Here is a 13,998-nt window from a genome sequence, read left to right on the forward strand (position 1 = left end):
TGGTGTGACTTGACGGTAATTTGGGCTATCCATCGAGATTTCTGATAAATTCAATGGGATTAACATGAGAAATTGAGATGGAAATATTGAGTTGATGAACTCATCTAAGACTAGTGACATGATGTATTGTTATGAGACTAACTTGATGATCAAGTGCATGTGATAGGGAAACTATTTCATGCTTGTTAGAATTATTGCCTAAATATGGTTGTATGTTAATTAACCGGTAAATTTACTTTCCAGTTATCCAGACTTACTAAGCATATAAATGCTTACCCCTTTCTCTTTTCCCTGTCTTCTAGAGCTCGTGGACTCGTGAAGATTGGAAGATGGTTGGAGAATCAACACACTATCAACTTGTCCCTCTTTGGTATATAGATACTTTTATTTTGTTTAATGGCATGTATAGGGCTTTGGTTATTTTGTTATATGTGTCATTTTGCTTGCCAATGTAAAGGCTTAAATGGTATACTTATTCTTTTGTATATGGTCATGAGAAATGCTCATATTGATGTAGGTTGTTAACCTACTAATGATGCAAATGCTTCATGAGATATGATGATGAGGTTTATCATAGATGGATGATTGAAATGGGGTCTAATAAATTGGGAGTGGACATAGCATATAATGGTATATGGTTATAATATGGCCTAAGGGTAAAATGTAAAATGTGCTATGTTAATCCCTAATTCGAAAAGGATAATCTACAATGTACTAAATCGATGATATGAGGTCAACATACAATAAGTTGTGCCAAGGTTGTTTAAGAGTATAATTAGATCATATTAAATACCATTGAAGTCTTTAAGTGTGTATGGGTGATAGAGGTGACCAAATGCTTAGAAAACAGCCTTAATAAGGTCCACACAAGTAGATACACGGGCATGTATGTAGGTTGTGATGACACACGGTCAGACTCATGGGCGTGTTGCCTGGCCGTGTGTCCCCTGCACCTAAAATTTTAAGTCAGTTTGCATGGTAGTAAACACACGAGTAGAGACACGGACGTGTGTCTCAACCGTAGCCGTGTGCCTCAAAATGAATGATAATGTCATAAATAGAATGTCTGGGTTTTTGGACACGGGCGTGTCTAGGCCGTGTGAGGGACACGGGCCAAGGACATAGACGTGTACTTAGCTGTGTGAAAGCCCCTGTAGGTTCGAAATGAAAAATAAATTCAAATAATTCAACACGGGTGTGTCCCTAAGCACATGGGCGTGTGCTTTGCCTTTACACGGGCGTGTTAGGCATCACCCTAGAAATTTTACTAAAATTTTCAATAGTTCTCGGTTTAGTCCCGAATCGATTTCAATGTATATTTTGGACCTTGTAGGTCCATAAAAGGGACACTATGATGCTGTTTGATTGGTTTTAAATTAGAATGAAATTTTATAACCCGTATTTTTTGAAATGTCTGAGTATGTGTTCGGTAACGCCTCGTACTTTGTCCCGATCTTGGGTACGGGTAAAGGGTCTTACATTTAGTGGTATCGGAGCTACGGTTTAGCCGGTTCAGTCTCAAAGTCTACTGTTTAATTCAATATTGTCTTTGAATTTATCTTCTCCACTCAAAACCTCCAACATATATGTTATTGAAGTATGTTTTGGCATGTGCAACATGTTTTGAGAAATATGCTTTTTGGAAATATGTTTTTGTATGTGGAATATGTTTCGTATAAATTAAGGCACAATCAATATAATCCCATCTTTCTGTATTTCAAAATTTGCTCCTAATACGCTATGTTCTAATGCCACATATGGGAGTTAAATATCGGTCATGTCAACATGTATTCCATTTTGGAAACAGTTTCAACTGTACCACTAGTTTAAAATAGTGGTATAATTTGGACAGATACCACTAGGGTAATTTTGTTTCCAACCTTTTTCATTGGAGTGAAGGTGACCATAGCTGGTAAAAGAAATTGTATTACATATAATTATATATATAGTTGGCTTATACATGTTTATGATATGAAATTTAATTTTTGATTTTTGATGAATTTCCTAAGATCTTCTCATACATGCCCTTAATCATTGATTTTAGCCTAAATACTTTTACACTTGTTTAATCCAATCAAATGGAATATCAATTATGTTTGTGCTCACTCATTCTTTTACTATTTTATAGGTTTAAAAATTTGGTTGTGAATGTGGGATACTTGAAGAGTAACATTTTTAGATTTAACACATTTTCTTAAAAAGTTATAGGTGGTGATACTTGATATCTTTTCAAGATCAATGGATATCACTACTCAAGTTTTAATTTTGATTTGAACTCTATTAATTTACTTTGTTTAAGTTGAAACTTATATTCAAATTCGTAAATCCTATTAATGTTTATAAATTTACAATTTTTATAGAAAAAACGTGCTTAGCTTATTTGATTTAGTTCCTTTTACTAGTTAACTTAACATATTCGCGAGATTCCATCTCACGAATATGAGATGTCTATTAGGCCTCGGTTCAAGGCTTAACAAATTATGTTCTCAGTCATCTCTTAATTAATTGCAATTAATATTCCTACTTCTATTTTAGTGATACATTTTAGTTTTATTGAAATATTATTGAAATATTAAAAATATAACTCAACATTGAATAACTTATATGAAATTTTGAGAAAGCAAAAATATTTTAAAAGTGTAATGATTATTAGGCTCTCTAATTTTGTAAAAAAATTCATTTTAACTATTCATTTAAAGTTTTTTTTTAAAATCCTTAAATTTGCAATTTTTTATCAAATCATCTTAAAATAGATGGAAAAATTAAAGTTTTCTAACTTTGTTGACGTGTCATTCATATGGTAATCTACAGCAAAATTAACAAACGTCAAGTTTTTCGTCTATTTTGGAGTGATTTGATAAAATTGCAAGTTTAAAGACTAAAAAAGATAAAAAAATTAAATGAATTGCTAAATTTTTTTTTCCTGTACATTATGCCTATTTTAAAAGTATTGCTAATTAATTGCCCTTGTAATCACTAGCTTTTGTGAATAATCTTATTTAATTGGACCTAGCAAATTCTGGACTCAGCTCTCCTGCTCGCCCAAATTAAGCCAATATATTTCTTAACAAAAAGCGAATGATAATAACACACCCTTTCTTCATGAAATAAATCATGTTATTTTTCTTGCTTTCATAATCTTAGGCAACCATTCTTCTATTCTGAAGGTTAACTAAGCTCATGCTTTTCTTTTTAAATTTATCAATTTCATGTTGGTTTCCCTGCTTCCAGAATTGTAGGCTACATTTGGGCTTCAAGTTGGTGCTTTCTTAATGAAAGCTTAACAAAGAAGCAGACATCCTAATGATGACCACAACTTAAACCGTGTAATTACAATGAAATTGAAGTAATTTAGTGGTAAAAGACTAATAATAAAAATTTATATATATTTATATATTAAATTTAAATAAAATGATATTTTGTCATTTCAATTTTTATTTTATAACACCAGCATATGAAACAAATAAAAAAGGTTTTACAATTTTGAAAACTTTGAATTTAAATAAAGAATTTGAGTCATTCAAATTTTCTTTTAAATTTAAAGTTCTCATTACTTTTACCAAAACAAATAAATTTATTTTGAAATTCTGAAAAGTTAGATGAAATTAAAATTTCACTTACTCATCTACGGTAAAATATCTTGAAAATCTTTCTATTAAAACTTAGATTGCATTTTGTTTACTCTACTGAATTTCTATAAGTCAGATCAAAAAGAAAATCAATGTTTTTGTTAAAAATTTCATCTATTAGCTTGACATACACATGGCATGACATAGGCCACTATCTGGTTATTCTGTTAGTTATGTCAATTTTTAACAATATAAATTAACAAAATTTTTAACGGAAAAGACCAATTTACTTTTTGATCTAACATATAGAGACTAATTGTCTATTTTTTAATAAAAAGAAAAAATATAATTTAATTCTTTTTAACACATGTATCTCGATAAAATTTTTACCTTTCATCCAGCCACAACAATTTGAGCCAAAAAATTTGGAAACCCAATATAAGTAGAAGCATGTGCAAAGTGCTACTGCTATACACTTCAAACATACAGTAGTCATTTATCATATCATCTGAGCCTTATCTTTCTTCTCAATTATTTATTTATTTATTTTTAGAATGGTGAATCATCAATTGTTTCTTTTGCTCACTCTAATTTTATCTATCCTAGTGTTTCAATCAGAATCAAGGGTTAAAGCAAAGGCACCGTTTGGTTTCAGTCTTGAACTTATTCATCGTGATTCACCACTATCTCCCTTCTATAATGCTTCTCTAAACTCCTCAGAGATCTTAACAAAAAATGCCATTCATTCAATGGAACGATTCAAACACTTCCAGTCTTTGATCAACCAAAAGGTGGTCCAATCCATCGTGTTTCCAACTGAAAACTCTTATCTGACGAAACTCTCCTTTGGAACCCCACCTGTTGAATACTTCGCCATTGTAGATACTGGAAGTGACCTTACTTGGATACAATGTGTTCCATGTACTAAATGTTATAATTCTCAAGGCTCATCTCTTTTTGATCCTCAAGCATCTTCAACTTACAAAGCCTTTTCATGTGATTCACAGACTTGTCGAGCTTTTGGCGGAGAACAATGCTTGAAGACCAATGATTGTCAATACCATGTTACCTATGGAGATATGTCAAGCACCATAGGAATCTTGAGTTCCGATACTTTGAGCTTCGATTCCATAAATGGTCAGAAAACCACATTCTCCACGTCTATATTTGGTTGTGGACGTAATAATCAAGTTCAACTTGGAAACCTCGGGATTGCTGGAATTGTTGGTCTAGGAGGAGGGCCTTTTTCATTAGTTTCTCAGATAGGTCCTCATATTGATCATAGATTCTCATATTGTTTTGTTCCACGTTTCGCAAAAGCTAGTGGTAAACTAATCTTCGGGCAAGAATCAATAATCTCTCACCCTAAAGCTGTTTCAACTCCTCTTGTGTCCAATTACCCTCAAACATTCTATTACCTTACTCTAAACGGTGTTAGCATTGGGGACAAGACTGCGCATCCATCCTCAAGCCAAGGGAATGTCTTGATTGATTCTGGAGTAACATTGACGCTCTTGGAACCAGATTTGTATAGCAGAGTAGAGGCTATGGTAAAAGAAGCCATTGGAAAAGAGCCGGTGCAAGACCCTTCGGGCACATTTAAATTGTGTTATGGGGCTGACACTAACATCAATGTTCCGGAAATGGTGTTCCATTTCAGTGGTGCTGACGTTCGGTTGCAACCTGTCAACACATTTATGGTTAATGGGGACTTGGTTTGTATGGTGGTAGTCCCAAACAGTGTTAACACCTTTTCTGTCTTTGGAAACTACGCACAAATAAATTTCCAGGTGGAGTATGATCTTCAAAAGAGGGTTGTCTCTTTTGCGCCAACAGATTGTACCCAGATATAGATTTGCTGCTTTATTAATTATATATATTAATAAAGGTGGTTGATCATACTGGTAATATGAAACTACTTCAAATAAAGATGATGTTATGGTCAGTTATTGCTGAAGTTAAAGATTTTCCATTGGACCAATTTCATAGGTTCGAAATTGGTTTGGTTTGAGTTGTTTTTATTATAAAAGTTGTTATTACGGATGTGATTGAAATATTTGGGGATGAATGACAATTATAATATGAGTTTTTATTATAAGATCAATGAGAATCAAAATAATTTAACCATTGAATTAAAATTAATCACTTTAAGTCATAAACATAAGGCGAAAAAAAAAACCTCAACATTTTGGGCTTTTAATTTTGTGCCTTTGAATTTTTTTTATTTGGGCCTTCAAAATAACAATTTTTCTACAAATCAACCCATTTTTAATAAAAAACGTCAGTTGAATGTTAGTCAAGCACCAATCAACATAGATATCTATGTGGCATGCCATGTTGAAGGATAACATGACAAAAAAAAGTTAAATATAATAAATTAGAATAAAAACATAATCCAAAAAAAAATCCAAATAATTGTGACCTTAAAAAACCCAAAATTCAAAAATCCCAATTTGTGGAATCCCCAAATCTTGAAATCCCTAAAAACTTTAGTAATCTCCAATTTGAATCATGGATTGAGGAAATTTCCTAAATCCTTAATCCATTATTCCCAAATTGTCGTTGAATCCCAAATTCCTTATTCCCAAATTGTAAAATCCCATAATCTTTAGGAAATTGTTGTTTTTTTTTCCTTGTCACCTGAAATCATAGATTCAGGAAATTTTCTCAAATCTGAATCACATAGTTTGAATAGTCAGTCTAGAGATTGGGTATTGCATAGTTCCAAATATTGTTACTTCATCGCAAAAGGAATATGTGTACGATGGGGAAGCAGTAAAATGTCATTGCAATAAGTTAGCTCCAAGAAACACTTCATAGAGCGATTTAAATTCGGGGATGAGATTTTATGTTTGTTCAGATTTTTGGGTAAATGAAGAAGAATTTTATTTGCTACTAGTGCTCAATTTGGATGATTTCAAAAATTCCCCTAGGTTGAGGGTTTATGATTTAAAAAATTTTTTGTTGTCAATTTGAATGATTTGGGGTTTGTTTGTAGCATGGTGGTTGTGATTTCTTCAAGTGATATGATGGGCAAATGTGTGACTATGCAACTAAGTTATTGCGTCAATTGTGGGACAATGAACAAAATCTTTCAAAGGATAATTTAGCACTTAGAGAAGGTTATGGATTTGGTTGCATTTGATGGTAGCCATAATAGTGGCAGTAGTGTTGTTGACACTGAGGTTGAAGGAAGTAGACCAATTTGTGGCGTTGAAGGAGAATTAGCATTAAGGAACAAAATGTTGACCATGAAGCAAAAAATGAAAGTTATCAAGAATGAGAAGTCAATGTATAAGATATTATTTTCTTGCTCCATGTTATGTATTGTATGCATCACCATAAGTTTTTTTGTTGGCAATAGTTGTAAGATGCATACATATGTAGCTAGTAGTTGGAAATGTTGATTGAATGTAGAATGATCCAACATATGTTGTTTATATAATTTGGAACGTTGATATACATTATGCTTGGAACTAATCACCAATTTTGGTTGTTGTTTATGTAATTTAACATTATGCTTGGAATTAATGATCAATTTTGGTTGTTTATGTAATTTAATTTAGCTTAGTAAATAATGCAGTGAAAATAAACATAATAAGTTTGATCATTTAATCATATGATTTCCCCAATGCAATTGGGATAAATGTATTTTACAAAAGCTTTCCATAGGTAATAATTTAGCCTATACACCATTCATGCTATACCAACCAAAAACAAGTTGATGTAACATTTATAACATACTACTGTAAGTGAACTATACCTAGCTATATCAACCACAAAAAAAAACCAACATCTTGGTTATTAATTCAAAAAAATAACATTCTACCTTAGTGTATTCCAAAATCAGAAGGCTATAGGCTCAAAATGTGACAAAATGACATTCACTCAGAGCAATTATTTCTTCGATGATTTACTCATATTTCCTACAACTGATTCTTGTGTTCCCAGATGGTCGAGAGGAACTTTTCTCTTGGTATTTGGTGACTTTGGTATTCAAGAAATTTGTTCTACCAGACTATAAGTGTATCTTATATTAATATTCAAACAATATACAATGTTTGATCAATAGTAAAAGGAAGAAACCTCACATAAAATGTTTGATTCCCAGTATTCAAGTCTGTATACAACCCTATTACATGTATTTTGTCTTTCTTAGATTGCTTTCTCTTAGATTTATCTAAGGTGGTTGACCTTTTAATGGGAGATTTCCCATTTTGTTTGAGTGGTTATGCATCTTGCTGCAAAACATGGAACATAATAAAAGTGGTTAGACAAAATAAGTGTAAAATTTACTCAATATATATAAGTGAAGAACAACACTGTACCTGTTTAGCATGTTTGTTTCCTTTTGTGCAAAACCCTTGTTATGGCCATGTTGGCTACATTGAGTACATGTCATGAGTAGACCTTTCCTGCTCAAGTGGTCAGGCTTCAATTTCTTTGGTTCATCTTTGGCTATCCTTATATTCTTTTTGGGCCTTCCAGTTTTTTAATAGGAGGTAGCACTGGCTTAATACCAGTTTTTGCCCAATAATGTGGCCCATTTATGGGCTGCATTAGAAAAGAGTAAGCTTTCTTGTAGGTTTCAATGTGATGACATTCATGTTAAATAGTCATCTGGTTGAAGCCCTAGGTGATACATGGCAGCACAAGCATGGGCACATAGAATCCCACTAATTTGCCAATTTCTACATCTACATATTCTTTGACTTAGGTCCACTGTATATTGATAACTTCATTTCCTCAACTCACAACCGTTTTCACCATTCCAATTGCCACTCTATATAGTCCTTCTTATTGGCATCAAGCTTAGCTTTCACCAATTGTTCATAATTTCACTTTCATCCATTATATAACTTCATTTTTTGTACTGTCCTAGTCATTATCTTGGTCTTAATATCCTCAAGCATTCTGATAATGCTTTTGAACCCAGCTTCAATAATGTTTGAATTAAATGATTCACATAGATTGTTGTCAACTATATCTTATTTACAAGTAGTCTCCAAAAATGCCCTAGTCCACATCTTTAGAGACTTTCTCATCAAATTATCATAAGTATCTTTATCTTTCTTCTCCAGTGTTGTACATAGTTCCTCTCACTCCTTTTCAGTCATACATTTCACAAATCTGCCAGAAATCAAACTAAGAAGATTTCCCTAAATTCCTCATTGACCAATTTGCAAACATGTGCCTCGCACAATTCATATGTTCTATCCTTGGCAGTATATCAAAAATTGCAATCTCATGGCCCTAATTGTGTCATAATGAACCAGATAGATTGTTAGAAAAAGATAGTTAATTATACTTAACAGAAAAAACAAAAAGACAAGACCAAACCCAAATTAGTATATTTACTAACCTTTTGTTGGTCACTGATAATTGTGTACCTATACCCAATTTCCAACTCAAAATTAGTTGATAGGAAACTAAGAAACTAGGCCTATGAATCAGTGCACTCTAACCACAACCCATGCAATAAGGAACATCTGGTTGTTTGCGTCCTTTCCAACGACTGTGAGAAATTCACTCTTAAATGGGCATTTTAGGAAGCAACCATCTGGCCCAATGAGTGGCCTACACCCTGCTTTCAAGCCTCTTATTAGTGCATCAAAGCACACATAAGACCTCTTAAAATGAGGAGGAGAGTCTACGATCACCTTTTGAACAACCATTTTTATTATGCTTTCTGGCATCTTTGACCTTAACTCATGAGCATAGTCCCATAATTGACATAAGGGTGAGTACTCAAAATCCTATGGCATGCTAGCTATATCCAACGGTTTCAAGAGATTACAAGGCTAAAATATTCGCAAATACCACATTTAATTGTTGTTTTAATGTATGCAATCTCTGTTCATAATCATCAATTCATATCACAATTTTTTACACAATGCATGCTTATCAGATTCACGCTTAATTGCTCTTTAAGTGCCATAATAATGCTCATTGAGCCATCACATATCCAACCACATATGTATGTATTGAAATTAGTACATCATATATCACATACACGTATTCTCACATATTACCTGTCATAAGAATATCACATTCCACAATTCAACACAAATGTACTTACTAAAATTCCACTCACTTTCGCTGCATATTTACATTATTAGCATATCATTATCACTGTCATTTGGCATGTATATTATGCCCACAACACAACACAATTTACAATAGCCATCACATACATCTCATGTCACAAAATCGCATCATAATACTCTATCCAAAATTATTCACACAATCACACATTTTGCCAAAATAAATCAAGGGGAATAGAAAGCTTACACTCGGAACTTAAGATATGGCTTTAGGCTATTCCTAAGCTCCCAATTAACACTATGAATCGTGTCTCCTAACAGCGATTCCAAACACTAACCATTCATGCTTTCGCCTAGTCATCGATAGCTTAAACTTGTTTTTCCTTTCCTTTTGCCTTACTCATCGAAGGCTCCAACACTTCTGTATCTTCACGAAAGTTAACCACACAATGACCGTTATTAAAATTCAGCTATAAACAATCTTAAAACGATTAAAATGCAGGTCTAAATTAGTTCCTTTTGGAACCAAAATCTTCTACATGGCAAACTTGAAACTCAATCATCTCAATCGCCACTTATCCTCATTGCCTAAAACTAATTCCATTCATCTAATTATTTATTTATGATTGATTCTTAACGTTCAAACTACACAAAATTGCCTAAATTCATGGTTCCAAAATTTTGACGTAAAATAAACATTTTTCATGAAAACTTAATAAAACCTAAAAATCTCTTAACAAAACTTTAAGGAAAGTTTAGAAACTTTCTAATCATGTCAAAACAAGTTGAAAAACGCTTTGAAACATTTCTTTTATGTAAAATCCTAAATTTCGCCATTAATAATTTTCTGTTTTTATTCAAATATTTCAATTCAACAGATAAAAACGCAATTTAAAAGGCTAGGTATCATTAAAAAATAATAGGAAAATGAAACATTAACTTAGTTGATGAAGAATTGAGTGTTTAATAAAAGATCTAAAAAACCCAAAAGTTATGCGGATGAAAGAAATCAAAAGAATGAAGGTTATGAATCAAAATTGAATGAATGGGGTTTGGGAAGACAATCAATGACAAAACAAAAAGAATGTGAAGAACTAACATAGGTTTTGTGAAGATAAAGGGAGAAAATTGGGTATTTTTAAAGCTTTGGAAAAATTACTTTAAAACTACTCCTAAATTGAACCATTTTACAAAACAGTCCTTATTTTTCAATTCAAGGTCTTTTCAGCATTATTTTCAAATTCTGGTTTAATTTTTTCAAAAGCTGTGATCGAAAATAATTTTGGGTTACCATAATTCAAAATTTTTGAACCCACTTCGAGCCAAAATTCTTAATTTACCCTCGAAACTTTTAGGCCCAATTTTAAGGTGTGATACAATATCTAACTCAATCATCAGGTCTGTGAGTCGGATGCTATACTAACCCAAAAAATTCAACGAAATTTCAATTTCCAATTTAATTACATACTTAAACAACTAAAATTTTAAAATTCTAGTTGTTAATACAACTTGTACAAAACTGGTAATAAAATTCTTAAGACTCTAATTTCAGGATTTATTTACAATTTCTAGATTGAAGCTCATTAACATATGTAATCAACTTAGACCTTGAGGCGAGGCCTTTATGGGTGCCCTTCTATATACATGGGCAACTACTACACACCACTTAACTTTGGTTGAGTCTAGCTTGGTCCCTCTTGATTTGCCTGGGTCCTTATCCAACCTGCAATTAGGACGTTTATAAGTTCGAGAGAACTTAGTGAGATATGTACAAATATGTGTATAAGATCCCATAAATTTTAAGAAATTGGGTTTTCTAGTTCAGAATTAAACTCTCTGGCTTTCATAATAGATTCCACAAACCTAGTTGGCAAGGCCCATGCCTTGGGCTCTCTGAGTCATTCATTGGTAGACTTAGGTTCCTAATATATTATAATCATGGTTTCTCCGTAAGGTGAGATACCCAAATAATTTTTGTAAATGTAGGTCATTACCCGAATACATTTTCTTTTCCTTGGGGAAATAATGCTTACAATGTGACCTCCATAATAGCCACCATTTTCGTTTGTTCTTTAAGATACTTCATCTTCCATACGGCTCCTACCATAGGTAGAGCAACAAGATATCCATCGTTTTCCCATGGTTCTGATGAACCTCCGTTATCCACTATTCTCTGTTAAACTTTGTTGACCATTCAACCTTGAACAGTCATTTCCTCTAAGGAAGACTTTTATTAGGCTACCGAGCCTTATGGCTAACTCGTTATTGAATTACAATTTATGATTATATTCTAGTATGGCATCTTTCATGTCATCTTAGACCATGTGGGATCCACAACTCCCTTGATAGATTAGTTTTGACGAACATTATGTAGACGTCCTTATTTAAAGAGTTTCTTCCTCCTTTTATCCTAACTAGGGTTGATACGTTCCCTAGGCCCCATTCATTATCACCTTTGGTGTATTCTATTATTTTGGTAATCTATGTTCCTTAGATACACCAAGCTAATTCATTCTTGTGACTTACCATGCTAGTCATATCGCGAATTCTACTTTCAACCTTGGTGTCCCTCTTAAACTGCAAACTTTCCAATTGTTCTTCCATGTTTAACATTCTGGCAGACTTTCTCGTGTTTATTGTCCCGGTGGAATCTCGATGATGTCGTAGCTAAGCTACTCTTACACATATTTGTTCTATGTTTAATGTCCTGACAGACTCTCAAGGTTGCCATAGTCGAGCTATGGCCTTACACATTAGACCTCTTTTGAAGTGTTGCCCCGTAAGACCTTACTACCGTCGTGATGTCACCTCACACAACCTATTGACTATTGTCGTAATGTCACCCCATAGAGCATGTTGACTGCCACTGCAGTGTCGGCCCATAAAGCCTACTTATTGTTGTCGTGGTGTCACCCCATAGAGCCTTCTGATCACCATTGCGGTGTTGCTCTATAGAACTTAATAACCATTGATATTGATCTATCTCATATCAACCTTGATGCTGGAACACCTAAATGTCCCCCTCTACAAGGCCTGGGGTTTTGAACATCATGGCTTGCACTTAGTAACACTGTATGGCGGTATCTAATAGGAATTTTATTTTTCCCTATTCTTCCATTTCGCCATTCCTAACCTTGATACTCGAACATCACAGTGTCCCCTCTGCAATGCCCAAAGCTTCTCACATCACGATTTACACTCAGCAACATCGTATGGTAGTATCTAACAGAAATTCCCATCCTCAAATCCTAACTTCATCTAGCCCGTTTATAATTTTCCTTCCATACCATGCATGCAATATTGAAGCATACCATACACTATATTGTTATGCATATGCCACACCAATTATCCAAACAACAACTATCTACTATTAAGCAATCAGCAAACAATTGGCAAGTTTACACAACAACATCTAGCATCCAGAAGACAAGGTACAAAAGCTCACCTAAATTCCCTTATCTTTATCAGCTTAACTTGTCCAAACGCCAGAGTTTTCTTTATCCTAGTAGCTAAGCATGATAACCATTTATTGGTTAAACTAAAGGTGTTCAGCCCTTTTAAAACCCAAAATCCAAAATTATTTAAGAGCTTTTTAGAGTTACTACTTTACCCTTTCTTTAATCCACAGGTATAGAGAGGCAAGGAAGCTTACCAGTTTCTCAATTTCTTTACAACCAAACTTCAATTCAGACAACTTTTGCAACATGTAGAGCTTCTTCCAACTAAATCCTCTTCTTCTTTAGAGTGACTGAAGAAGACGATACTTTAAAGTGAAAATTTGGTAAACAGAATTGAGAAAATTCTGTCTCCACACACTCCTATATATATACGCACAATTTTTATCGACCATTTCTACCATTCATCCTTAATCATTTTGTCTCCCATTTTGGAACCAGTCGATTCCATCTTAACTGAACCAGAACTGAAATCCACTTAATCGTAATTCGACCATTAAAATTTTTGAATTTCTCGGTAGAGCCCAACAATTCACTAATCCTTTCAATTTAATCCTAACTCTTCCTAGATTTTGGGTTAATAAGATACTCGGGTGTTTCACATATGATAAAAAATCTATAAAAATCAAAGAAAAAATGGTTGGGGACTTAGTTGTAAAGATAATTGAAAGTTAAAACTAGGTTTCCAAGCTTTTCTTCAATGGCTTTCTAAGGTGGACGGTTGAGTTTGGAGAAGATGAAAACATCTCTCCACTCAATTTTACTTATATAGGTCGATTAAAACATAATTAAGCTTAATTAATATTAATCTTTAATTAACTTAAACTAATGACAATTAGCATCACATCCCACTCCCATCCATTAAGACTTGGTTTATTTTCCATTTTAAACCTTTGGATAATTGTTATCTAAGTCCTCAAGCCTTATTCT

General features: G+C 33.3%; 1 protein-coding gene across 1 annotated transcript; it reads left to right on the forward strand.

The window, feature by feature from the left end:
- Positions 1–4,044: 4,044 nt before the first annotated feature.
- LOC108451167 (aspartic proteinase CDR1-like) lies at positions 4,045–5,649 on the forward strand. The gene has a single exon (XM_017748898.2). The coding sequence runs from the start codon at positions 4,124–4,126 to the stop codon at positions 5,420–5,422; it is 1,299 nt and encodes a 432-aa protein (XP_017604387.2). The 5' UTR covers positions 4,045–4,123; the 3' UTR covers positions 5,423–5,649.
- Positions 5,650–13,998: the final 8,349 nt, after the last annotated feature.

This window comes from Gossypium arboreum, chromosome 5 (genome assembly GCF_025698485.1).
Source record: "Gossypium arboreum isolate Shixiya-1 chromosome 5, ASM2569848v2, whole genome shotgun sequence".
Classification (NCBI taxonomy): Eukaryota; Viridiplantae; Streptophyta; class Magnoliopsida; order Malvales; family Malvaceae; genus Gossypium; species Gossypium arboreum.

What these genes read in the sequence shown, in the direction of transcription:
- LOC108451167 (XM_017748898.2), top strand. Translation starts at nt 4,124, where the DNA reads ATGGTGAATCATCAATTGTTTCTTTTGCTCACTCTAATTTTATCTATC.